At 45.4% G+C, this 27467-nt stretch overlaps 1 protein-coding gene across 2 annotated transcripts in view; it reads left to right on the top strand.

Annotated features, from left to right (window-relative positions):
• The window catches only part of RABGGTB (Rab geranylgeranyltransferase subunit beta), a 497685-nt gene that overhangs the window by 404254 nt on the left and 65964 nt on the right, over positions 1–27467 (top strand). For both annotated transcript variants that reach the window (XM_069641892.1, XM_069641893.1), the window contains one exon: positions 22268–22417. In XM_069641892.1, coding sequence (XP_069497993.1) covers positions 22268–22417 — 150 coding nt within the window. The remainder of the gene's footprint in view (positions 1–22267; positions 22418–27467) is intronic.

Here is a 27467-nt window from a genome sequence, read left to right as displayed (position 1 = left end):
GTCATTGGAGGTGTTCCAGTACTACAGGTTGAGGGTAGCCATGCAGCAACTGTTCACAACTTTCCCCAAGCAACCACAGACGGCACTAATCTTAGACAACTTTCTCCAGGGCGACTATGATAACAAGGTAACCTCATTACTCTATGCTGCGAGCCTCACAGTGGGGGAAGAAACAAAAACCTCTCCCCGGAAGAAATGGGAGCGGTCCCTGGGGCGGGAGATTCCAGAAGAAGTGCAGAGATACAGCTCTTAGGGGACTAGGAAAGGGGCTATCAGTGCGAGGTTCAAACTGATTCACTTCAAGTAGCTACACCAATTTTATTATACACCAGCCCAACTCGAAGGGTTCTTCCCGGACACTTTAGACAGATGCGTGAAATGTGACACGACCCCAGCTGACTTTTTACACATAGAATGGGAATGCCCTCCCATACTAGCATTTTGGGAACAGGTGTTTGAAACGGTAACTGGCATAGTAGTGGTAGATATAGAGCCTGATCCCCAGATGGCGTCGTTTTGGTATACCAAGCTGATTCCGAAAAGCACACAGAAGCTAATGGGATTGATATTAATCCTGGCTAAATGGCGTGTAGCAATGGGGAGGGAAACGGACACCCACAGTGGAGCAACGGAGGGCTGCCATTCTATATTGCCATGACAAGGAAAATGAATATAGCGCTCTAACGCAGTCCTGACTTTGTAATAGCGCCACATGGGGCCCCTATATACCATATCAGCTCGGACAAACCTGAAAACTGGTTGAAAACTATACAAATCCCAAAAGACTAGAGAGACAATGGCGAGACACTGCGTTCAGATGCCCACACCAAGATAAGTTGGAACTGGAGCAGAATTACTACTGAGGGAAGATGAAACCAAACATTGAGCGGTGAAGAAACACATGCTGCGCAGGACAAAGTAACCAAAACTGATACACCCACAAATATAATGTTGAACACCTGGGGGAGGAGGAGGAAAGGGCTATTGGTGGTGTTCGCACGTTGGTGCTAGTCTTTAAAAATGCCAATAAAAAGAAGTTAAAAAAAAAAATTATAGTAAGCACTCTTCTTTTATACGGATCTAGAATCTAATCAATAGATCCCTTATTCGAGGGTACAGTCTTTAAGCAGGAGCGCATTTGATTTATTTAAGTTAATTGTGAAACCTGAGTGTCTTCCAAAATACAATAGTAGCTCTATCAGAGCCTTCATAGATGTAGCTGAGTCTGTGATGTTAAGTAAATTGTCTGCAACGAGGGCCAGTTTGTAGGTATGGTATCCCACCCACATACCGTTAGTTTTTTCATTTCACCTGATAGTAGTGACCAGTGGCTCAATGGTCAGGGCAAATAGAAGAGGATTGCTAGGACATCCCTGTCTAGTGCTCCTTCTCAACAAGAACTCCTCTGATGCTATTTGGTTTACTGCTACCAGATTGCAGGTGAGAGCTTCTGCTCCCTTGATCATTTTCTGCCCAAAACTGCACCTTGTAAGATTCAAACACTGCCAGATAACTCAAGATCCTTTTCGGCATTGAGAGAAAGCAAAAGGAATTCCTCCGTGTTGCTACCACTCCTTGCTGTAGGGTCAAGCATTGTTCCAAAATTGTGTTCCAATATTGTCTGCGCGCTGTTGCTCACGTATGAACCTCACTTGATCAGACTTGGGAGGAACTGACTGAGCCCTCCTTCGAGCACACTCGCAAATAATTTCACATCACTATTAAGCAGGCCTATGAAGAAATAGGCCTATAGGAGCTATGCTCATTTCAAGGTTTACTCTCTTTCAGCAGGAATACTATCCTTGCTCTGAGTCTAGTGTGTCCCCACCCTCTAGAATATGATAACCTAATTATTGAAGAAAAGGGGCCAGGACCTCTGTGAATGTCTTATTGAACCCAGAAATAAATCAGTCATTACACGAGGCTGTCCCAACCTTTATTGTCGATACAGCTTCAAGAATTTCCTCTTGTGAAATTAGGGCCACCAGTATCTCTAACTCTGCTTGCTTTAGCAATGGAAGCGGTAGAGGACCAAGGAACAAAGACCTCTCCTCTGCTGTAGTATTATTCTCTGCATCGTATAGTGCCTCAACAAAATGGCCAAACCATTGAGCGTATGCCTTTGGGGCAGAAGATATTTCCCCCATAGTTGCCATTAATTCCTGTTGCTGCTTTTTTCCACTCTCTGGGCTCTTAATCGAGTTGCCCGCATCCGTGTGGGTATTATCTCCTTTTTAATAGTATCTTTGTTTTTCATATCTCAACTGCCCAATTACTTTGGCAGACAATATGTTTTTCAATTCTTGCCTATTGTCTAACATTTCCTGCACTTGGAAGTCTACACCTTTTCTTTTTTTTTCTCCGTTCAGCCTCCAGTTTCTGTATAACCCTATTCAGGTTTGTTTCCTGCAGCAATCTGCAGCAATCTTTCTTACGCAGGAATGAAGATAATAAATTCACCCTCCTCTATTGGTCATTCAGAATGTGATCTTTTACTACTATAGGCCTATACATCTTTGCAAAACTTTAGGAAGTCTAAGCTGGCCTGAATCGTCATAAGGCGTGTAGTATGTTGATTTACTTCAAGTCGAATGTTATCATACAGGTTCACAATAGAGGTGAGAGCCAGGTTCAAAGCTGTTAGGTTGGTCCCAAATTGGTCATTTCTCCTGAGAATAAGACATAAGGAGAACTGTCGGGATTCAGGCAGGGGGTTGGGGGGGGGCGATATTGAATAATTATCTAACACTGAGTCCCTAAAACAGGCTTTCAGTGGTGCTGGGGTATTAGAAGGGGGAAAAAGCTGACTGACACAAGGCCATAAGAGCACCCGCCCCATTCTCATAAACGGCATGAGTATCATAGCCCGAACTGGTACGAAACTCTGTTAGTATCGTGGCCACTGGTCAAGGGCCATTACCTTTATGCCCTACAGGGTCCAAATGGACCCAGTCAGACGCAAGGCTCATTTGAAAGTGTGCTCTGCACACAGTGTGCCTACGTCACTTGCATCTAGGCTGGGCGTGGCCATACAAAAGCATTGGAAGCACGTGCAGAAGTCTGAGGGAGTGGTAAGGTGGGGCCACAAGGCAGGGCTTAAGGGGAGTGGCTGGGGCCAGGCTATATACGCCAGACCCACCCGCATGCTGGCGCTTCGCGTTAGTCTGCTGTGTGCAGCGTAACGCTTACTGCCATCTACAGCTTCTTACCTGTTTCCAGCCCTGCATGCTTCTCTTCAATCTCTGGAATTCAATCTTCAGCGCGCACCTACCTGAGTCCAGCCATGCCATTGCTCGAAGCGCAGCTAACCTGATCTCCACTCTGCAGCTACAGTGCGCATCTTACCTGAGTTCAGCCACGCCATCGCTCGAAGCGCCGCTTACCTAATTCCAACTCTGCCGCTACAGCGCGCATCTTACCTGACCTGTCTCTGCAAATCCAACGCCTGCAGCGCCTCGCATCCTCATCCTCGTTCTGAACTCACAACTGCACGGGAGACATTCACCGGCTCAGCATCCTCACAGAACCAACCGCCGGGCAGCCGACGGGTCCTCGGATAACCGCTCGCCATCAAGCGCCGTCAGACCGAACCTGCATGGGAGACAGAAAGCACAAGGTTAGCAACTTCATAAACTTTAAACACATGCCCACGCAATACGCTAATCTTGCGCACCATCCGGAAACCCAACTTACCTTCTGGCACCGTTTGAACTCGCTTCCATCATCGTGACTCCGCGTAGCCATCTTCACATCCATGGAGGAGAGAAAGGACATTACAACATTACGGTCAATAATCATTGGGGAAAAGTCAATACAAAAGGGCGCGCACAATAATCACTGCTACAAAAACTTACCTTCAAGGTAGATTGGTCACAGCCAGACTGGGCGACCACGCACACGGACCAGTGACGCAACTTGGTCCAGCAACAGCACCCCTGCTGAGAGAAAGCAGGACGGAGAGCTCATCCTTACAAAACAGGTGAGATCATATGGGAAAACGCATGCTCATCTCACTCCGGAACGGAGGGTTCGAGGGGGATCGCAATTCAACTGCAGCATTTTCATTGCCTCTTAACTTCTCCCGAGGGTATTGCCAGCAACCAGAGCAGTCCACACTATTGCAGCTGGGGGTGAAGCCTGAACCAGAAGAGTCAAGTCCAGGGAGGTGTTATGATAGTTTCTCCATTATTAACAGCATGACGTACCACGTCATGCTGCATGTGTTGTATAACGTTCTGAAATAACTGGAGCGTGTTCGTGTATGGTTCCAGAATGTTACGGGGCCATACACGAAGACGCTCCAGGTCTGATGGTTGGCCTTCCAGGGGGCTCCTCCCAATAAACTAATGTAGTCAGTATATATTACGCTCCAGTGTGTTAATTACAATACACAACAAATGGCGACGAGGAGCTGGGAGGGAGCCCCCAGATGCGACAAAGGAATGAATGGGAGACTTGTTACACACAAGTTAGGAAATTGACGACTGAACCTGCGCAAACCCATTTTGACTCGACGATAAAAGAAGGCAAGTGCATGCGAGTGTAGTATTACGGAACGAAGTGAATGGGTGTTTAAAGTAAAACCAGGCGAATTAACGCACCGCATGCATCTTGTAAATCTGTGCTCGAGCCGCAGTCAACTGAAACGGACATTAGAGGAAAGCACCCATATGCGTGTTTTACGTGCCGACGCACGTCTTTAAGGATGGTTGTCATGGCAACATAACAAGTGATAGACAAGCGCAACTGCATACAATACGCTACGTATTAATAACGCAGCTAGCGAACCACGCTACAAATTAAAGACTGTACAGCCGCTCTTGATAAGATTGGGCATGCGCGCTGCAGTAAATTTAATGATATATAGGCAAAGTTGATTGGAAAAAAAAAAAAAAAAAAAAAAAAAAAAAAAAATTTTTCTCCATTAAAAAAAAAAAAAAAAAAAGGTGGTACCCAGTCGCATACAAGGAAAATTAGGCCGCCATGCAAAACAATATCGTTCCTCCAATGAAATTTCTGGCACTGCCAGGGAATCCTGTGTGTCCATGGGAGCAATGGCAAGACAATTTTCAGGTATACCTGAGAGCAGTAGGAGGATCCAAGTTTAATGATGATCTAAAGGAGGCAACATTGCTCAACTGTATAGGTACTGAGGCACTAAGAATTTTCAGGAATTTGCCAGATTTGGACCACACGGATGTAGTTGTGGGTGGTGAATCGTCAGCTGGAGCAAGGAAATACGATGTAGCAATTACTAAACTGACCAAACATTTCGGGAACAAAACAAATGTTGTGTTGGAACGATACAGATTTTTCACGAGAAAACAAAATAAGGGTGAGAGCATAGATGCCTACATAGCTGCGTTAAGAGGTTTGATGGCCACATGCGCATTCACGGGAGTGGCAGATGAATATTTGCGAGACCAGCTGGTATTACATGTGGCGGATACACGCATACAGCAACGTCTGTGGCAAGCTAAGAATCCTACATTGGACCAGGCAATTGAAATAGCCAGGTCAATTGAGCTTGGCGAAAAATGCTTGAAGGAGGTTCAAGGCAAAATAGAGACTGCTGAGATAAAGTTGGTCAGTGGAGTCACAGATGGACAGTATGGAAATGAAGAAGAGTTGGTTGCTATGGTCAAAAGAATAGTCAAGGCAGATGCTGATGCTGGACAAAGACAAGAAAGAGATGGCTTATACAGGATGTCTAACAATTGCTTCAAATGTGGTCGTTGGAAACACATCAATGTGGAAAGAGAATGTCCTGCCATATCGGCTGAATGCTACAGATGTGGAATGGTAGGTCATTTTGGGAAGTTGTGTCGGAATAGCAGAGGCAGAGGCAGATTCAATAACCGACATACAAGGTATAATGGTCGTTACAATAGGGGAAGAGGCATCACTACGACAAGTATAAAAGCCTTGGAAGAAATAGGTGGTCCAAGTAGTTTGTTGGCGATATCAAACAGATTTGAAGAAGAGGTACAGATACTAGCTTTCAAATCTACCGAGAGTGGTGCTGGAGCATGGGTGTCAATGGAATTGGATGGAGTAGCGTTAAGAGTCATGGTGGACACAGGCTCACCCTATACTATGGTGGATGCAGAGACGTATATCAAGGTACTTAAAAAAAGGATGGAAGATTTACAACCAACAAAACTAAAGGCTACGGGATATGGCAAGACTCCAATCAATGTAATTGGTTATGTGTGGGTACATCTGAATTTTGAAGGAAGGAAAACGTATTGTAAATTATTCGTAGCTGAAGATGGATTTGCTATAGTTGGATGGTGGGAACAAGCTGCACTCAAGATTCGCATACATCCAGGAGAGAATGTACCAATTCTGTGTATTACCGAAAGTAGTTGCAGCACTTCAGAGAATTTGGCCAAGAGCTTCCCCAAAGTGTTTAATGATAACATAGGAACCCTTAAAGGCTTCAAACACAAGATTATACTTAAAAGGGGAGCAAATCCTATAGTACACAAAGTAAGAAACATACCCATTGGCACCAGGGAGGCATTGAAGAGTGAATTGGAGAAATTGATTGTACAAGACATAATTGAACCTATAGAAAGTTCAGAGTGGTTATCCCCCATCGTTATTGTTAAAAAACCCAATGGATCGATCAGGATGTGTGTTGACTTAAGGGACCTAAATGCCAACATTTGGGTGGATCGTCATCCTCTACCGAATATAGGAGAAATGTTGACCACGATGAAACCAGCAAAGTGGTTCACAACACTTGACTTGTCGTCAGCATATCATCAAGTGATGTTGGATGAAGAGTCCAGGCATTTGACATCATTCATTACCCCTCTAGGAGCATTTCGATATAAGAGAATGCCATTCGGACTGGCTTCTGCAGCTGCAGTATTTCAACGTTTAATGCATCACCTGTTCGATGGTCTTCAAGGAGTTCATTATTTCCAGGACGATATATTGATATCAGCAATGTCCGAGGAAGAACATGATGCTAAGTTAATGGGGGTATTACAAGTTATACAGCAGAAAGGCATGACACTAAAAATCGATAAATGCAAAATAAAACAGAATGAAGTAACATATTTGGGTCATTGCATAAATAATGAAGGAATAAGGCCCAAAGAATCGCTGGTTGACACCATTCTTAAGATTCCAGATCCACTCAACAAAGATCAATTACGCAGTTTTTTGGGATTAACAGAGTATTATTCGAAATTTGTAGACCATTATACTGACAGAACAGAACAAATGAGAAAACTAATGTGCAAGGGTACAAGATTTGTTTGGTCTGAAGAATGCAAAAATGAATTTGAAAAAATAAAATCTATGATCAATAAGGCACCGGCACTTAAAATGTTTGATTCAAAAGCAAAAACCAGAATATCAGTGGATGCCAGCAACATGGGATTAGGAGGTGTATTAGAGCAAGTTCAAGATGGTGAAGTAGTTCCCATTGCCTTTGCATCCAGGACATTGAGAGGAGCTGAAAGTAATTACTCCACTATTGAGAAGGAGGCCTTGGGAATTAAATGGATCCTTGAGCATTTTAAAAGTCTAGTATGGGGCATACCGATTGAAATCAGAACTGACCACAAACCATTGATACATGTTTTCAATTCAAAAAATCCACATATGACCTCACCGCGCATAAGAAGGTGGATCTTGATTGTTATGCAGTATAATGTCAGTATAAAATATACCCCAGGAAAATCTAATGTTGTGGCAGATTGCTTTTCTCGATTGCCTTGCAAGTCAGAGGTGATGGAAGATGAAGAAAACAGCGAATTAACAGATGATCAGAACATGGAGTGCATCATTGCACATATACATCCGAGTTTTTCAAAGGAAGAATGGATTGAGGCGAGAGAACAAGATTATGAACAGAAACAAGTAAGGAAAGCCATTGAAGATGGGTGGACAGTGGTTGAAAAAAACATTAAATCCTGGGAAAGATATAAAGATGAATTGACGTGCGATACCACATGCGTTTATAGAGGAGATCGTATAATTCCCCCTGTAAAGATGAGAGAGAGAATTATGAGAATAGCGCATGAAGGACATATAGGAAGAAATTTGACCAAAAGGAGGGTGAGAGAAGCCTACTGGTGGCCTAACATGTGGGGTGAACTGGAAGCCCTTGTTAAAGATTGCACAGCTTGTGCAGTGAGCGATAAAAGCAAGACGACACGCGCCACACCATTACAACCAGTGGAAATTCCAAATACTGTATGGTCAAAACTGGCCATTGATATAGCAGGACCATATGAAACTTTAGGGCCACAGAAAATTTATTTAATTGTGTTGGTTGACTATACGTCCAAATGGGTGGAGTGTGGCATAGTAGAAGAGTCCATTTCAGCAATGAAAGTGATGAAGTTTTTAGAGGAGATCTTTAACAGAGAAGGAGAACCTCAAGAAATTATATCAGACAATGGTGCCCAATTCATGTCAAGTGAAATTCAAAAGTTTTTCAAGGAAAGAGCAATCAAACATTCCACCACAGCCTTATATCATCCAATGGCAAACGGATTGGTAGAAAGGATGAATCGCTTTATAAAAGGTATTATTCAGTTAGCCATTGTCAACAATATACCTTGGAGAGAAACATTGAAGGAAGCACTAAATACGTACAAAGTTACACCCCATTCAGTAACAGAGGAAGAACCTTTCACATTAATGAGAGGGAGGATAGCCACGAACAGACTTAGACCTGCATGGATAACAAGAAGAAGAAACAAAGAAATTAACTTGGAGGAGATAGTCAACAAAGTAAGAAGGAAACAAGAAGTATACAAAAACTATTATGACACACAGAAACATGTCAAAGAATGCAGTTATAAGAAAGGAGATTGGGTGAAAGTGAGAGAACCCAGGCGAGTGATGAAGGGAGAATCAAAATTTCGTTCTCCACAAGAAATAAAGGAATGTTCTGGAAAATCGGTTATTTTCGAAGATGGGAAAAAGTGGTCATGTGATGACATTATCCTGGCCAAAGAGGAGGAAACTGAAAGGAACAGGAGAGAATCGATGACAAAAAGAGAAATATTCAAAGATAAGACTGATGGACTAATACACATGAACAAGTCGCATGTTACAGAGAATAAACAGGTAGAAAGTGCAGGAGATAACCTATCATCTGCGAGGATCAAGAAAAGTGTATGGAATCGAAATCAAGACTATGTGTATTATTAGAGATCTTTTAAAATTGAGACTACATATGAACAGACAACAAAGAAATCTCATGATAAAGTGTATCCTTTCTGGTTGTTTTTCAATATATTTATAGTTATACGCAGCACTTATGCATAACATGTAGATAACTGTTAGGCAGCCTTTGGCTATTAATGTTGGTTAAATTATTGTAGAGGGGAAGATGTTATGATAGTTTCTCCATTATTAACAGCATGACGTACCACGTCATGCTGCATGTGTTGTATAACGTTCTGAAATAACTGGAGCGTGTTCGTGTATGGTTCCAGAATGTTACGGGGCCATACACGAAGACGCTCCAGGTCTGATGGTTGGCCTTCCAGGGGGCTCCTCCCAATAAACTAATGTAGTCAGTATATATTACGCTCCAGTGTGTTAATTACAATACACAACAGGAGGGCTCCAGGAAGGGCTCCAACCATGCCCCGACGCCCCCGCAGAAACCAGGTGAGCGTAACAGTTAGCAGGAACTTCAGTGGATACACTACAGAGACCCAATTCCGACTCCCTCGAGGGACGGCTGTGCACAGCACTGTGGCCATACATGGTGACAACCGCAGTTGTGGACCCCTGAAAGTGAGCTCTGCAGGGCGTGGGGAGCCAGGAGAGCATGCACCCTGTGTGTGTTGTGCCGTGCAGAGCCTGTCCAGAGTGGTGGGGTGACCCCAGAGCACGGCACAGTCTGCCTGGGGCTGGATGCTTTGCGCAGCATCTGAGGAGCTCCCTGGATGGTGTCAACGCTCCGTCTCCTGTCTGGTATGAGCGGCGGTGCTGCAACTGAGCCGAGGATGGGGAGGAGGCCTTGATGTAGGAATGAGTTGGAGGGGACCACAGCGAACAGTGTGTGGTGCATAGAACGGAGAGAGCATGGCAAGCACACAGCAAGCACACAGAGGCTGCATGGAGGGCATCTGCCTGGCTGGAAGTTAGTGGGGAGGGCCAGCTGGAACTGTACACTGGAGAGGAGGGGCAAGAGGCAAGCTATTTGAGACCAGGGTCGCCTGTTACTCTGCTGACAAGCCTCCCCTGGGGAAAATCTTCCCAGAACCTGGGGGTGGGACGCAGCCTCACAGGGTCACAGAGGAAGCCCAAGCAGCAGCCAGCCCAGTGGTACAGGAGGCGTCCCAATAGTGGAAGTGCGCGGACCCCCAGAAGGGTGAAGTGAACGGTGGGAGGAAGAAGCAGGGTAAGCACCTGAAGGTGGCTGACCAGTCCCGAGGCCTGAAAAGCGACTCTGGTCGAATCACCATGTGGAGAACATGGCGTCTGGTGGAGGGAAGCTCAGAGCACCAGCCTCAGGTAATATAAAACCAATGCCATCAGTCCAGGAAGGAGCAGTCAAGAAGTCCGTGCGCAGGTTCACACTCCGGCCTTATCGGGGTCGGAGATGGAGGGACCTTCTGGGATGCCAGCTACAAAGGAGGATATTCAGGCAATGCTGGTGGAGCTGAAGCGGGACCTCACCCAAGAGATAGAGACTGATCGGCAAGCTGGCAGGAACAGTGGAGGATTTACAATTTTGCACGACTGGAGCGGAGTCTCTAATAATAGGATTGGAAACTTTAGCAACGCAACAAGCCCACAAGAAAGCTGCGCTTTCAGAGAAGATGGAGGCCCTAGAACAACGACTTGAAGTGGTGGCAGTCAAGCAGGAAGACGCTGAAAATTGATCGAGATGTAGCAATATCAGAATACGAGGCGTCCACAGGGAGGTTCAAGACCAAGAACTACCCACATATGTGGAAGCCCTGCTGCCTACCATACTGGAGTTATCGGAGGGGGAGGACCTGGTGTTAGAAAGGACGCACAAGGTATAGACTGAGTTCCAGATCAAAAACCGCTCTGTGTCCAGAAGTTCTTACCAGGGTCTTTCTTCGGTCAGAAGGCGCGTGTAATGAGGGAGGCTCGGAAGCAAGTGGTGGATTTTCAAGGAGTAGATATACAGCTGTTCCAGGACTTCTCCCAAACCACACTTCGTAGACGAAATAAATGTTGCGTGGTAACAACCTGGTTGCGTGACGGGGGTAGCCCATAGAGGTGGGGGTTCCCATGTAAGTTACTATTTCAGGTGAAAGGAGAGAAATATGTGGCAACCAAGGAAGAGGACGCGGCGAGCTGATGGGAGGAGACTGAGGACAGGAAGGAGAGGATCTGGAGGACTGTACGGATGTGTCACAGCATCAGGGGAGGAAACAGCCCCAGCTTTGTGGGCCTACGAGTAAGAGCAAAGCCTGGGCGAACAAACAGGAAACAATCATGAACCTATAATCTGAACTTGATAGCCTTACGGCCATAGTAAGAGGCAGTGGGGAAAATGGGAGTCTAATACGGAACAGAGGTACAAATGATATGTAAGGTTCTAGAGGAGGGGTTGGATATTTGTGAAATGGTACTAAAATGTGTTAGCTGGGTGGATTTCAGGGGGTGTTAAGGGGAGGGGAGGGAAGGGTGGGTAGGGGACAGGTACTGGAGCAGATGGGATGTGCCCTCATGGGAGAGCATACATTGGTCCGGGTTGGATACATAGTGAGAGGGTGGTACGTTGTTTATTTGTTTTATTTGGGTTGGAAAGTTTAGCAAGATGCACGCCAGAATTCAAGCAGAGACAGTACTCTTGCCCCTGATAGGAGGGCCGTTGAAATAGGCTCAGTATGGCTGACCTAGTCCGGGATACACCGATATTGCGAATGGGTATGTGGAACGTTAGGGGACTTAACTCGCCCATGAAACGCAAGACAATCCTGGGAAGACTGGGTACGTTGGAATGGGATATGGGGATCCTCCCGAAATGTATTACTACAATTAATTTCCTACGGGGGTACTTCAGTAGCGCTGGGGTCAAGAGGAGGGGGGTAGCAATGGTGATTCAGAGGGGATCCGCTTCACTGTGGGGGCGATCAAGAGGGACCCAAAGGGAAGATATTTAGTCTTGCCGGGCTCGCTGGACGGATACTTGATAACGATGGTGGGGCTATATGGTCAGAACGGTAATCAATTTTACAGAGATCTGATACCCGTAATCTTGGGGGACCATGATCATAAGGGGGGACTTCAATTGTGTGACCAATCCACAATGGGACAAGACGTCTCCAGCCTCTCAAACAGATCTTATAAAAGTTACGGCACTTAAAGTATGTTGAGGGAACTGGGCATGATAGAGGCCTGGCGGTTCTACCACAGCGAAGAGTGGGATTACACCTATTATACATAGGTCCTTCTCGATAATGGACATGATTTTGATAGCAACAACCCTGGTGAGCAACACCCTGGCTGTAGAGATAGAAACAGTGCAACTCACGGATCACGCACCAGGGACTTACTGCATCGCCTATAGAACGGGCCTCTTGGCAACTAAACAGTGCAGTATTGCAAGACCCAGTGCTGAAACGGGAAATGGGGAAGATAATTGAGAATTATTTTAGAGAGAACGATGGGGGGGAAATGGATTTGGATCTGATCTAGGATACAGGAAAAGCAGTATTCTGGCGAGAGCTCATTGGGAAAACGGCAGCATGGAGACCAGCGAAGGCCCAGGTGAGAGTGACATTAGAGGAAGAACTCTGAGAGAGAGAAAGGGAACACAAACGGAGGTGCACCCTGTGTTCAATTAGGGCTCTTAGGTTGGCAAGGGCTAAACTAGAAGCACTTCAGGCGGGGGTCGTGGCACAATCACTTTTACATGTTGAACAATACTACTACACTAGGTGGGGATAAAACGAATAACATGCTAGCCGCGAAGTTGAAATCCACGCAACGCGCCATAGGATCGGAGCCCTGCAGAATCGAGAGGGGAACTGGTGCTGGGAGGAACAAGCTTAGGCCCAAGTAGTTGAATCATATTTTACAGTCTCTCAGAGGGAGGATGGGGCTAACAAAGGTGAATTTAGGTCCTTTCTCGAGACAATCCGGTTCCCCAAAATGCTGTAGAGAAGGCAGAGTTGGACAGACCCAATTACGGCCCTTGAGATAGACACGGTTATTAGGAACCTTCCGAGTAACCAGGCCCCAGGGCCGGATGGGTTCCCCATCTCCTTTTATAAAAGCTTTTGGGCTGGCTTGGTCCCCCAGCTGGTGAAGACATTCAACTAGTTTGGGAAAAGTGGAAAGGTCTCTGGTACAATAGGAGTATCCAGGACTACCCTTATTTTGAAGGCAGGGGAAAGACCCGACCGAATGCTCTTCATATAGGTCTATAGCTTTGCTCAACAGCGATGTGAAGATTTTTACAAAAATACTGGTGAGCAGATCTCTTACCTAAGCTGATTTATGAAGACCAGACAGGGATTATATAGGGCAGGTCTACATTCGATAATGTTAGACCTGTGTTAAATCTAATAGAAGTGGGGGCGGAGGGGTGACACTAAACAGAAGGCGGTGGTCTTGTCTCTAGATACGAATAAAGCTTTCAGTAGTGTGGCTTGGGCCTACTTACTAGAATTGCTGGGGCTTTGGTTTCAGCCCACAATATTGCAAATGGGGGTTCGCCAGCTTCGTAGCCCCAACTACGCGAGTGAGGGTCAATAAGATTCACATGAACTAGATACACATTAAAAGGGGAAATAGGCTGGGGTGTCCCTTGTCACTGCTACTATTTGCCCTACCCATGGAACCCTTCGCTCACCTAATGTGTAGAAGATCAGGGCATACAGGGAATGCAAATAGGGGCACGTCAGCACAAAGTCGTTTTATATACCAACGACATCATTTTATACTTAACAGATCCAGCTCATTCGATTACCCGGGCATTAGAAGTCATTGATCACTTCGGATCTTTCTCGGGGTTCTCAATCAATTATGGGAAATCGTTGGGTCGACTATTGGGGAACCAGATGAGGGATTCCAAAATATTCTCCAATTATCCTGTAATTAACTGAGGAATTAGCCAATTTGTTCAGAAATGTTTGTTCACATGCAACATTTGCTTTCTTTTCACATGTGTGATTTGACCTTCAGGGCACTTTGCCCGCATACTTTCCAAAATGCCGAACAGGGAGTGCGGGGTATCCCCCTTTCCCTGAACATTGGCAGCGAGGGACAGAAAAAATCCCTGAACGTTTAAAACATAGGCGGAGCAGTTATACTGCGGGAAGTATGCTGCGATGGAAAAAAAATGAACAAACAACCTCAATCCTTTACCCAACACCCCGACCAGATGGGCTTTAAAAAGCAAACTTTCCTACCCCATTTAGGTAATGTGAGGAGGACCTGGGAAAATGGGGGCACCAGCATATTTCTTGGCTAGGTAGAGTAGCAGCAGTTAACGTGTCGCTTAATTAACCTTCTCTGGGACCCGAGGAGGAGGGCTACACGCTGTGCAGCTCATTGGCGCGGGTGGCATCGCAACTCTTGATTGCGGCCAGACTAACTGTGGCCATGTCTTGGAAAACAGGCAGACAGTCTGATAGTTGCCCAATGGTGGGTCAGAGTCTGGACACTAGTATTGGAAAAGATTACTGCGATCCTCACTGACTCATACCAGAACTTGCAGCTTGGCTTCCTGTGATGCTGGAAATACATCAGAGGGACAGGGCCTCTGTATCCTTGTCCTTTACTGCTTTTTATTGTGTGTTCTGTCGTGTTTTCCGCGCAGGAGTTCATGTGGGACTCCTGGCGGTGCAGCTCTCTCTCTTTTGGTTTCGGTGAACGGACCCGTGGGATACCCTTATGGCAACCATGGGTGGGGGTACAACCCTGTGCCCCTAGTGTATGTTTTTGGGCACCTGTGGGTGGCCCGCAGAGCAGGGTATGGGCTGGTGGCAGCTCCATGCTGAATTTGACAGGTGCGCGGAGTATCCTCCATTTTGGGATACCCCGGCCCTGCCATTGGGATCAGTTGATTCCGGATGGAAAACAAAATGGCCCCTGCGGCCTCTTGCTTTCTATTACCCATTACCTTGTTTTCCCAAAGTCCTGGGAAGCCCTGACTCTGTCCCTTTCCCCTGACTGGCTGTTGGGTGGAAGTGCCATATATGGTGGTGTTGTGAAGGCCCGGACAAACTAGCTGGAGCCTTCCCAGTGACTGTATGTTGTGGGTACCTCCTGTGGGCGGGACCTGGGTGAATGGTGTGTGTGACCAATATGCACTTCTTGTTGTGGTTGTCTGCTTTCTGGTATCAGAGACAAAGACTGAGACAGCCCTGCCCGAAACCGGTATGAATGCAGTTCGGAGTGTTGAATGGCTCGGTACCTGTCCCAATACACATAACTTGTTGTGAGTGTCTTGAGAGAAGTGAATGGCCTGAATACCTTGTTTGCCTGATTGGCTGCCTGCCTGCATGAATGCCCTTAGTTGTGATTGGATGCCTGAGTGTGACCCAGCGGAATGAATGGGAGATCAACAGTATATCTGGGGACCTCTCACTGCTAGGAATGGTTCAGAAGCTGAAGTCCACTACGACGAGTAACTGGAGTAACTGAAGCTTGACCTTGAAGTCCTGCTGGACGAGAAGAATTGCTGTTGCTCTCCTTCACAATCTGAAAGCTGCTGTGCCTCCAAGGACTGACCCAGAGAGGACCTGGTAAGGCGCCCTCTTCCCGAGCTATGAGGGACCATTGTGCACAGCTGATCTTTGCCAAAGCTCCCTGGTAGACAGACCTTCGACAGGCTGCCGACCCGAGACGGGAACTGCCGCGGAATCTCAAAGAGAAGCACTCGGACTGTTGTCCGCCACTGTCGACGACCGCCGTCGCCGACCGGAGCCGCTGTGCTCCCGTTTGCCTAAGAACTTCATTTGATCATCGGAGGCATTGCCGCCCGCTTTATCCCGCTGGAGAAGGCCCGACCGTCGATGCACCGAGGAGCATCCACCGGTGGGTTTCCTGCCACCTAAAGACCACAGAGACGCCGACGACTCAACACCCTTGCTGGGCCACAGTTCTTCATCATCTCTTTGCGGTCCAGAACTATTGTCACTGAGGTGCCCCGCACGCCTCTTCCTTGCAGGACGCCAACGCTCTGTTGTCGACGTGCACCGCTAGGAACGAAGCTGCCACTTCACCGCCGTAGTTCAACCTGTTCTCTGTCGGACGTTCGACCCGTGACTCCTGCATTAAAGGGCAGGCACTCAAGAAGGGCTGTCGATTCCCCGACACCGAACGCTGAGTTCCTCGACGCCTCTCGACGATCTGTGGCTCCTGCTTTAAAGGGAGTCACTCAAGAAGGATCGGTCGACGCATCTTCAGAGAACTCCACTCCACCAGGTACATTGGGGGGGGTAAAACCTTAATAGGAGGAATTAAGACTATTGAACAATATATGGACTGGGCTTGTGCTATATATCTTTATTTACAGGTTGCCCAGGTGGGGGGGATCTCCACACAGAACTGTGCCTAGTGGTAGGGGTCAGCATTCTGCCTATTGTTTCAACCATCTTGCGTTCCTGCCTATCTCCATTGCTGGTTTCCTCGTTATTGATCTGTGTGACATTTTAACCGTACCGTTGATGCACTTTAATGAGATTCGATAACATTGGTGGTACCACTTTAGAATTGTATATATTTATCATTGTTGACTTCCGAGTACAAAGTGCGTTATTGTGATCGTGTACATACCTTTGAATATTAATTATATAAAGACTGTGTTTTCAGTAATAGTGTGTGGACATTCCTTTGTGGGGGTTCGGGGACTACACTGTACTTAAGCCTGCATCACCTCCTGAGAAGCTAGGCCTTGATTGCTCGACTACGTTACCAATAATAGTCTTTACACTTCCCATCATACAATACCTGGGTTATAAGGAACATTGTACACACAAACCGCAGGTTTTTTGGCAAAACGAACTGTTATGATGCAAAAGCAGTGTACTGTGAGAAGTGGCTAACTTCTCCCCACTAGCCTGTAAATGGGTCTTGCCTTTTCTTAACAATCGAGTTAGCAGAGTCTTCCAAGGCAATGCTGAATCCGAGCCCATTCTCACAACTTGTGGTGTTCCTCAGGGTGCCTGTACTTCTCCCTGCTTTTATAATATATTCACGGCTCCGCTGTTTGCAATACTAGACCATGAGAACATTATATTTACCAACTATGCGGATGACACTCAATGTGTCATCCCGCTTCTTGGGTCTTACAGACTGGATGATATTGCCATTAATAAAGTCTTTGCTATAATTGAAACATGGATGGTTCATAATAAGCTAGCACTGAATAAGTCCAAAACCGAACTATTGGTAGTTGGCTCACCGCACACCATAAACTTGGCCCACAGTATGATAATTTCCAACTGGGTGAAGAATCCATCATACCTTTGAAAAAAGTAAAAACTTTAGGAGTGACTTTTGACCAACATCTGTCTATGAAACAGCATGTTAGTAGTATTATCTCCTCATGTGCATACTACATTAAACTTTTAACACATCTAAGGCCTCTATCTCACAGGACAATGCAGAAACTATCGCGAGAGCAATAGTAGGCTCTAAAATAGACTACTGCTCGAGTCGTCTTATGGGAATTAACAAATCTGAAAGCAACAGGCTGCAAATCTGTCAAAATGGGGCTATTAGAGCCGTTATGAAACTCAAACACTGAGATCATCTCACACCAGCGAGACGTGAGCTGCACTGGCTGCCTGTGTCCGCTAGAGCTCTATTTCGTACCTTGACTATTGTTCATAAGTGCAGAACTGGGAAGATGCCTGACTACAACAGTTACTACCTTTAAGAACTAGCACAAGAGCTCTTAGGTCAAACAATCTGTTCCTTCTATCTGAACCTAAGTGCCACACCGTCAGAACAAAAGTGGCAGCTTTCTTTTCTGCTGGACCCAGAGCGTGGAACGCTCTTCCGCTGGAGATAAGATCTATTGAATCTTTAGAACTCTTTAAAAAAAGACTAAAGACTTATCTGTTCCATTAAACAATGTATCTGCCTTTGATATAACCCCGCTCAGCCATATCTCATGATTATGTCTCATGTTTTCTGTTATTTGTGTTTTGTAGTGCCCTCACGCCTTCGGGTTCATGGTTGCGCTATACAAGTGTATTAAAGTAAAGTAAACTGTCTGCATGGTTACTGGTGGCACTGTATTTCAGTTGTATTTTCATTGTTCACGGATGAAATGGTTAAGTTGTTGTTTGATTGTTGAACCAGTCATATGCTCTAATCTGTGCTTAAAAATTAAAAAAGATAAAGCTTGGAGAAAAAAAAGTCAGTTATGGTTTTCCAACATCGTGAAGCCAATTTGGCAGAGGCTGTTATCTCTTGTAGACACGCTGGACGACACTGTTCCGAAGTCAACATCAGGAGAATGATGTGGTTCCTCTGACATATCACCCCACCGGAGTTTGTATGCTTGCTTCTTAAATAATACATGGACAGGCCATAAGAAGGCGAAATTGCCTCATCAGTTTCCAGTGTCCCAGTGGATTCCACCCCTTTCCACTGACTCATCTGCGAGCAGCTGCACTCTTGATTTGGACTACACATCGGCGCTATTCACCTAAGCTATTTCTTTACACGGTCCGGAGTAGCATCTAAAGCACTCCCTGCTGCACAAAACTACAATGGCAGCTGCAGGGTGATCAAAGACTGGCCACTGGCACCTACTTGGCACCCCGCCACTCACCACACCACCCCCCCCCCCCCCACTGAATCCCCACTCACCAACCACCAGAGAATGGTTGCGAGGAAGGCTGTACAGCTTAAAGTGCTTTGGCCACTACAGCACCACCATTGACTTTTGGACCCAAGCGTGTTGGACTTGGAACAGAGGAAGCAGAGGAAATGGACAGACAAGCAGGAGAAACAGGAGCCATGGAGAACGGAGCACAGCACAGCGCGATGTGGTCTCGAACAGGCATGCAGACAGGAAGATTAGAAAAAAGGTACCCAGGAGCATCAAGCAACACCCCCACCTATGATGAATCCTGTGGAGACATCACTGATCCCCAGCCAGATATCTCCTCCCATGTGGCCAGGGGACGGCAGCTGCTACCTGATCCTGACCCTGGGAGTGGTATTAAGAGGGGGGAGCACATGAGAGGAGACTTCAGTTGGGGAGATGTGGTGACCCCATCAGGAGAGACACAGTATTCTTCCTTTCCCAATGAAGAAGACCCTATAATTCCTAAATTCTTGATGTGGTCACTATACAAATACCTCCTACTGGCAAACCCTAAAACCCTTCCCTGCTAAACATTCTAAGCAGAATACCATTCACACCTCGATATGTACATAGCACACAGATAACATCTCCTGTCTCAGTTTTTGTGCAAACCAAAAATACTAAACAAAATCACATTAGAAGTCCTGTAAATCCTATGGACTAACTCCCATAAAGACTGAATTACTGAGACGAGGAAGGAGTTATCATGGATCAAAGAAAACACTAATCTGAACATGCAAGCTAGTTGTAATGAGGCCCAGCGTTGGAAGATCATAGAGAAGCAGAACAGAAGAAGGAAGCAGAACCACGAGAGAAGGCAGCAGCATGGGAACAAACCGTGCTAGAGAAAGCAGGTGCTTTCAGACTGCCACTTGCAAGCAGGAACTACCACCGCGGTGCAAGGCCACAGAAGACACCACAGACACCGTAAGAGAGCCAACAGCAAAGCTACCGGGAGCACGGTTGTGTCCAGAAGCAGCAGGCTTAACGGGGAGCGAACGCAGAGCTGGCTGGAGAGCTGAGAAGGTCTGCAGAGCAAGAACGTCATCCCAATTTAAAAGCTTCACCGCAAGAAACGTGCCACGGGTCGGAAATGCTACCGGCAGACTCACTGGGGTCTGCCCAGAGATGTTGGGGACCCCGGGGCTACCGACAGTAATGTGAGCCATTAAGATCTTATTTTGAAGGCCGCACAAACAGAAAACGACAGAATTTGCCCAAATCCTCATGTATGAGATGTCAATATGGGGAAGGTTGGAGCAAGTATTGCTACAAGCCAATGAATACTAGTGAAGGAGGAGCTAAAACGGATCTTGAACAAGTCTCTATATACAAGATATCAATGTGGGGAAATTTGGAACAAGTAGTCCCTCAAATCAAGGAAGTATAAACAGTCAAGGAATACAATTGTGCTATATTGAAAGGTAGTCTGAATGTTCAAAGACGCCCTGGTGAAAGAAGCATATAAGGCAGTGAGCATTTGGGGAGATGATACCTGGCAGAGACGATACCATGGGATCTGCAAGCCGCAAAAAGGGATTCCTTGCAGGGGAGTACACCAGGTAATCTATATGAAATACACTGAGGATACAAGAATTGCGGGTAGATACCTTGCAGGGGAGTATACCAGGTGATCTGTAAGAACCAGATGAAAATAAGTCCTGGTAGTCCAAGCACCAGGCTAGTTAAGTTAAATAAGCATGTTGACATTGTGGGAAGATACCTGACAGGAGAGTATATCTGGGGAGAGTATATTGGGGGATCTGATAAACCAACTAAAGGCTTCCTGGCAGGGGAGTATACCAGGAGGTTCTCTGTAAGAAGTTATCGTTTGAAAAAGACACTTTTACCATCCTTAAGAGACACATTTGCTATCTTTTAAGGAGTCATTAGTTGAAAGAGACACTTTTTCCATACTACTTGAGACATCCAGGGGAAGGGCACAACCCTCTGGATCCAAGGGTTATTTTCTTGGATTTATTAACTTGTTTTAATTTTGAACACTTTTTGCCTAGCCTGAATCAAGAGACGTTTTTCTTACTCTTCCTTCATTTTGTGTTTGAGGGCCAGATTAATGTTTTGGACTCAAGGACAGTGAGCCTCATTACGGGTCTGGCAAGTAACCCTGCCGGTGCTACCGTCGGGTTTCCGGCAGAGCCATAAATATTTACTGGTGCCTGACTTCCGGTGCCACCGGGAGATTACAATCCTTGTGGGACGGAAAGTTCGGCGCCAGTAAAATGTAAGTTCCAATAGAGTCCCATAGAACACTATGGGAATGGGGACATGGAAGCACCGGCACCTTTGTTAACGGTGCCGGTGCTTCCGTGACCGGTCTGCCTAGCATGGCCGCTGTGCCACGGCTCCGGCAGGCAAACTCAGAATGTGGCGGTTCCCATGTTTCCGGACCGCCACTATTGTAATGAGGCCCAGTGTATATAATTTTGACGCAGAGATACAGACTGATCTTTAGTTTTAATTTCCTAGTTAGGGAACCTCTCTTTGGGATAGACCTTTATACATTGTTTTATTTTAATAAAGATGTTGAAAACACTACCACTTTGTGTCATCCTCTCATTTCTGACCCTCACACACCAGAGTGAGAGAAATCTGCTTCCGACGCTGTGACCACAGTATTCTAAAACTGCTTTAACTGTATTCTAAATGTGTAGTGTTAGCAAAGCACACCAAAGTGAATCTGAATATATTTTTAGAGAATGTTTTATTGTAATACTTAACCATTCATCACTCTTACAGTTACTAAATCTAAGCCTTGCTGTTCAGTCGCACACTACCCAGATAGTGTTTGGCTTGACCTTTGTATCTTTCTCTCTTAACCAAACAGAGTGGCCTCTCCGAATCTGTTTACAGGGCTCATTCTGAAAATCCATCACAACATAACAATGGGTCCAGGAGAGGTACATAGAGCATTAAGATTAGTCTATCCTGGTTAGATTTATTGCAAAGTCTGGGATCCGAGACTCAGCAAGGCAAACAGTTAGGGAATCTTGGTTGATTATTAGGGCGCGCTGGGGAATCCACCCACGGTTACTTTTCTGGGAAGGCAGGCATGAACAAGGCTAATTTTCAAGCTTTCTTGAACCTTTTGTAATTGGATTAATTAATTATTTACGATGTATAACTTTATCATAAAGAATGTATTTTACAGATAATGGGTGGACCTTACCTTATTATGTAATGATCTAAAAAACATTTACTGTAGCTTGAAACCAGCTCCTGTAGGGGTTTCTTGACTGCTTTGACAAATCTCGGAAAGTCAGGCACTCTGAGGAAGCACTCTGTAAACCAAGTAGGTTGGTATATCGGCGCCATAGAAACGTAACCTAGGAAAAATATCCAATACACTAAAATATTAAAACCTCTGAGCAGCATGTTGGTATGGTTAAAAAACGCTGTTATTTTTGTTTGTGTGTGTCGTTCTTATTGATAACCCATTTTGTTTCTTGGCAGTTACCCGATGTTTGTTATTCATGGTGGGTGCTGGCATCTCTGAAAATAGTAAGAAGGCTTCACTGGATTGATAGAGACAAGCTGCGTCGCTTTATTTTAGCTTGTCAAGATGAAGAAACAGGGGGCTTTGCTGATCGGCCAGGGGATGTGGTAAGCTTCTGTCACTCTGCAGGCTGTTCTGTTTATCATAGGCGTTTTGCACAATATTTGCTAAAGTGGACTATTCAAACAGAGGAGAAGATTCATGTAGTTGGCATTCAAAATCACAGACTATACATTGAGTAGCTCTTTATGATCTTGTTTGTGGTTTGAATCCACATAAAGTGCTACATACCGTCTTACTCTTGTATATGATTTCATATTGTTGTTGCCTACCATCAACTCTTCATTTAGTATTACCTCATTTGTGTTCATTTTAGGATACATAATCGCGTCAAGCTCAGTTAGGTGGATTACATACTCCGCAGTCTTTCATTACTGGCTGCACCATAAAAGACCTATATACAAATGGAACATTTTCTCAGATTTCCTTAGAGAGGCTGAATAAATGACACCCTGTGTGTGTAGGAGCCCGGAAGAAAGAACATTCCATCTTGGAAAAAGGAAGACTGCGTCATATACACTCTACTCTCTCAATCCATCTTTTAATTCCAGCTGTCATTTGACTTAGATTAAAGTATTTCCTCCACTCGGAACCTCCCCCTGGTCAGGTCCAGGTTATCAATGTGTAGAAGTGCTTGACTGCTCTAAAATTGAATCCGAGCCACCATTGAAAATGTCTCTGAAGATGCGAGAAGATTGTACATATGTTTTATAAACATGGATAAGCAAAACAGTGGATCTCAAAATGCTGTATCTGCTTCTGCTGCTGAGTTAGGATCTCTGTAGCCTGGAGGGGAGGGACCGTGTAGTGCCAACTGGAAGTGATGACTAATGCCTAGTATGAGGCATAGTGGTTTTCTCCTAGGTCTGAGGATCTCCAGGACCTCAAGGTCCTTGTAGCTGCTGCTTGGAAAGGCCAGTGAAGTGGGCAGAGAGCCCAGTGCTCCGTCACAAAACGTTTAAGGGAGAGTGAGAGGAAGCAGTCTTTTCCCCAGCACATAGATTGGCCTGTGAGCAGAGGGATATCTTAGACTGGGTTACTGTGCGAATGTTAACTTTCTGAAGAGTTTGTAGCAGCTAACCATTCATGAAATTACGTCTTTGCGTTCCCTGGAGTGAGCAAGGATCCAGGCACCAGCGGGGGATTTGGAGACTAGTTCAGTCGCCTCCACATAGAAGGAAAGGCTCTGAGCAGACTAGATTTAAGCATTGGGCATGTAGGATCATTCCCCTCCCTTCCACTGGTTTCCCTTCACAAGGGTGAAACCTAATAGTCCCATGAGATTTGTGGACCAACTAAGGTTGAAATCATGTGTAAAACAAAAAAGATTGCTATTCTAGATTGGATCAGGCCTGAGGCCGAAAAACAGTTGGGTAAATTCCCTGAGCCCTGTTGTTTTCATTTGTGAATACCTTCCTTACCATCTGATAAAGTATTTATTTGCATGCAGATTTTGCAAATAAATAACCCAATTAGTAACGAGGACACAGTATATTCCAAACAGATGCATATCTCGATTGTAAGATACCTCCTTGACCTACACAACTGGTGAATAAACCAGAATGGCTGCGTAGAGACTGTATTTTCCCATTTAGGACCAGTCTCAACCTGGAAGCAGTTGTGAGAGGTGATCAGAAAGCTATTAAGGATGCTCTTTTTAAAGGACTTGATAACTTTAGAATAAAGTCCATATCATCGATACTGCTATTACTGAGTTAATAACGACCATCCCAAATATTGAAGCAGGAATGGTATTATTAGAAAGGCGGTCCAATTTCTTCTTGTAGTGTTTTGAAGACTTTAACTCTTAAAAGGGCCCATTCCTTGTTTTTCTTTTTGTTTTATTATTGTGTTTTAGCCTACAAAAATAAGCTTTTCACAAACAGTAATGTAAAGTAAAAGAAAAAAAAATCCTCGACTCATACAATACTGAAAAGAAAACATTTCCAATTAATTAGTAGCATTTCATTTAAGATATAAACAAATAAGAGTCAATTAATAACATGTCATGTGAAATATGGCCAGGTAATACAAATTCAGCTAGTTTCCCTAAAGAAACACACAAAAAAGCATACAGCACCAAAATGTATTTCACCACGTTTCCCCACATCAACCTAACCCAAAGTAACTCGGACAATAACACTGAAGTAACGTAGCCTTGGCTCTGCAAAAGCTGGACAAAACAAGACGATGTGTATGAGTGTTTCCTCCGATTTGGCCATGCAAAACCTGCTCGGCGTTACTAACTTGTCCCACTTGGACCTTTGTTCCAGAGTAGAAAATTGGTTCAGACGGAAGCACAAGTAGACCCCCCGAATCTTTGGGCAAGGAGACCTACATCAAAGAATTAGTTTGCTTCCTTCTGAATTATGCATAGTCCCTATAAAGGGACAGATTTCCCAACAAATCCAGGGTTTCAGCCCAGTCTGCTGCGAACAATTTTTGCTTTGCCACCCGAGGAACTGCTTTCAGCTCCTTGGGTGTGGACTCTGTCGTAAACAAGATCTCACACATGGTGGTCTTGCAGTGACTCACAGTAGAAGCCGATTGAAGAGAAGACAACTCACCCAGGCATTGGTAAAGGGAATTGTTCGGAGGATTTAAGATTTTGGCGTATTCTGCCAACTTCCTCCACAAGGCTCTTGCCGCTCTTGCTGCCAAAGAAGTGAGTCCCAACTCATGTCGGACTACTGCATTGGGCACATAATTGTTCAGGCCCAAAGTTCTTTTCCAGAGCTGCCCCTGAAGTATATTAAGAGATGCCTCCATGTCAAAGGAGACAATACCAAGTCCATAAAGGACTGTAGGTATGACATTTTGGAGATGGAACCTGATCAAAGGTACCAAGGAATAGTGACATAGCTGTAAATATACTCACTTTATTTTGGTCAATAGAGTTGTGAATCCCCCACTAGAAAAGAGCCTTGCAGGCCCCCCTAGACTGGTTATTTGAAAGATTAAATCCTAGATATCTCATGGATGACGACACCCTTTCCAGAGTCTTGTCTCCCACCTTCCAAATGAAGGCTTTTGGCCGTCTTTTGGTAGAAAAAATGACTACCGTGGATTTTTGCCCATTCATTTTTAGATTGTTTTGAACAGCACAGTGGTGAAATAGGGCCAGTTTTCTGTGGAGACCAATCAGAGTCTTCTCGAAAAGAATGACATCATCTGCAAAAGAGAGCCAGTCAAGTATTCATCTCCCCAATTTTACTGGATTTGATGCTCCCGACTCCCATGGCTATTTCTGAAACATAAAGGTTCAAGAGGGTGGGGGCCACCACGTGTCCCTGTCTGAGCTCCCACAAAAGTGAGGACAGGTGCCGAGATTGCGCCCTCCCTCGTCAACCTAACCCTTAAGGACGAGTCACTATGCAGCACCGCCAGGATCTGAACAATTTTCAGTGGCACATTCCACTGTAGAAGTTTCCTCCACAGGGTCTCCCGACTTGCTGTGTCAAAAGCATTCGACTTATCTATGGAGGCCATGTGGGCAGGACCCACCATCCCCTTGTTTACTGCTGCAGATAGTGCCATTGAGGGAGGTCCCCATTCCAGGTTGAAAGCCCACCTGATATTTGTAGAGAAGGTTCAGAGCCTTTATCTGTTAGGAGAGATCTCTCAGCAATAGGGAGGTGAAAATGTTACTGGACGCATCCAGTAGGGCAAGCAGCCTGACATTTTTCGGATCAGATATGTCGCCCTGTTTGTAGATGAGTATTACAATCAATTCTTTCCAAGTATTGGGCTGCTACCCACCCGGTATATGCTCTTGTAAAGAATCAGGAAAGGGCCCACCTATACCTGCGGATCCTGCTTAAAGAGCATTGATGGAATGCCATCAGGACCAGGAGTTGCAGAGGCCTTTGGCCTCCCTATGGCCCACTGTACATCTTCCTCATCCCAGGGGCAAACCCCCCAATCCTTCAGGCCCCTGTTAAGAGACAGACACTTGACCTCACCCTTAGGTCTAGCAAATTTTTTCTGAAAGTAAGCCAACAAAGTATGCTCTGGTATGTCAAAATCCCTTCACCGTAGACCAGAAGTTGGCATCATTATTCCCTGCCAAATTTTGGAGTATCGTCTGATTTGCGGCGATATGATCTTCTCGCCTTCATTGACCAACCGTTGTATTATAGCAGGGTTGGATTTTGTTCTTGGCTACCACATATTAGAGACAAAACGGAGGCAAGCCGTAGGGATCTCAAATCCTGCCTTTTTTTCTAGCCAGGGCGATGGTATCATCGTACCGATGGTTGTGCCTTTTGCCACTATTGTATTTACCCTTAATCAAATCACCATATGGGCAAAACATGTGTGCAACGTGGACTTAAGACCCCACTGAAAAACTGTCAGTCAAGCATCCCCCCGACTTCATTGTGTCATTAAGAATGTTCTGATTTCTTTTTTTACAGTTTACTGCATTCCATCTGACCGCCAGGCCACCCCTGGCCAGCGAGATGGGTGTTGTAGCTAACTCATTCGGGAAGAGCTCAAGTTATAAACACAGTGTAAGAAGTAAGGGGAGATGGTCGGTACATGCAGACAAGCCCCTCATAAGGGGTTCACAATGAGATTGCAGGGGGGAGGAGACAAACAAATGATCGATCCGCGATCTCTTAGTTGCCCTGGATGAAGTGTAAAAACGACCCATTGATTTCTCTGTAGGCAAACAGTTTCTCATGCCCCAATTATAAAGATGATTTAACCATATAGTAGATGGCGCTTCGTTCCCTAATAGCGGGATGAAGGACCACATGTCTTGTTCTTCTGTCCCGCAACCCTCCACACAATGGGTATTGAGATCCCCCCCCAAGATAACCATACCAGTGTTAGTCCTATCCAACCACTCCTCCAACAACCCATCCATGCCCTCAAGAAAAACCTTCAATGCGTACTTTTCAGGATTCCAGTATGTATTAACCAGGAGAAAATCTTCAGGACTGTCCTTAAATGATACTCTCTGCCAAAAGGCCATCCAGGGGAGTTGTAACCTCATAGTGACGACACTTCACTCCTGAGTCAATTGCAATGGCCAAACACCGTAGGGGCGGCCTCTGCTGCCCCTGGTTGCTTTTTTGCAGTAAATGTGAAAGC

Source organism: Ambystoma mexicanum, chromosome 1q (assembly GCF_040938575.1).
Source record: "Ambystoma mexicanum isolate Mex_15411 chromosome 1q, UKY_AmexF1_1, whole genome shotgun sequence".
NCBI classification, from domain to species: Eukaryota; Metazoa; Chordata; class Amphibia; order Caudata; family Ambystomatidae; genus Ambystoma; species Ambystoma mexicanum.
This window is presented reverse-complemented; position numbering and strand designations above follow the sequence as displayed.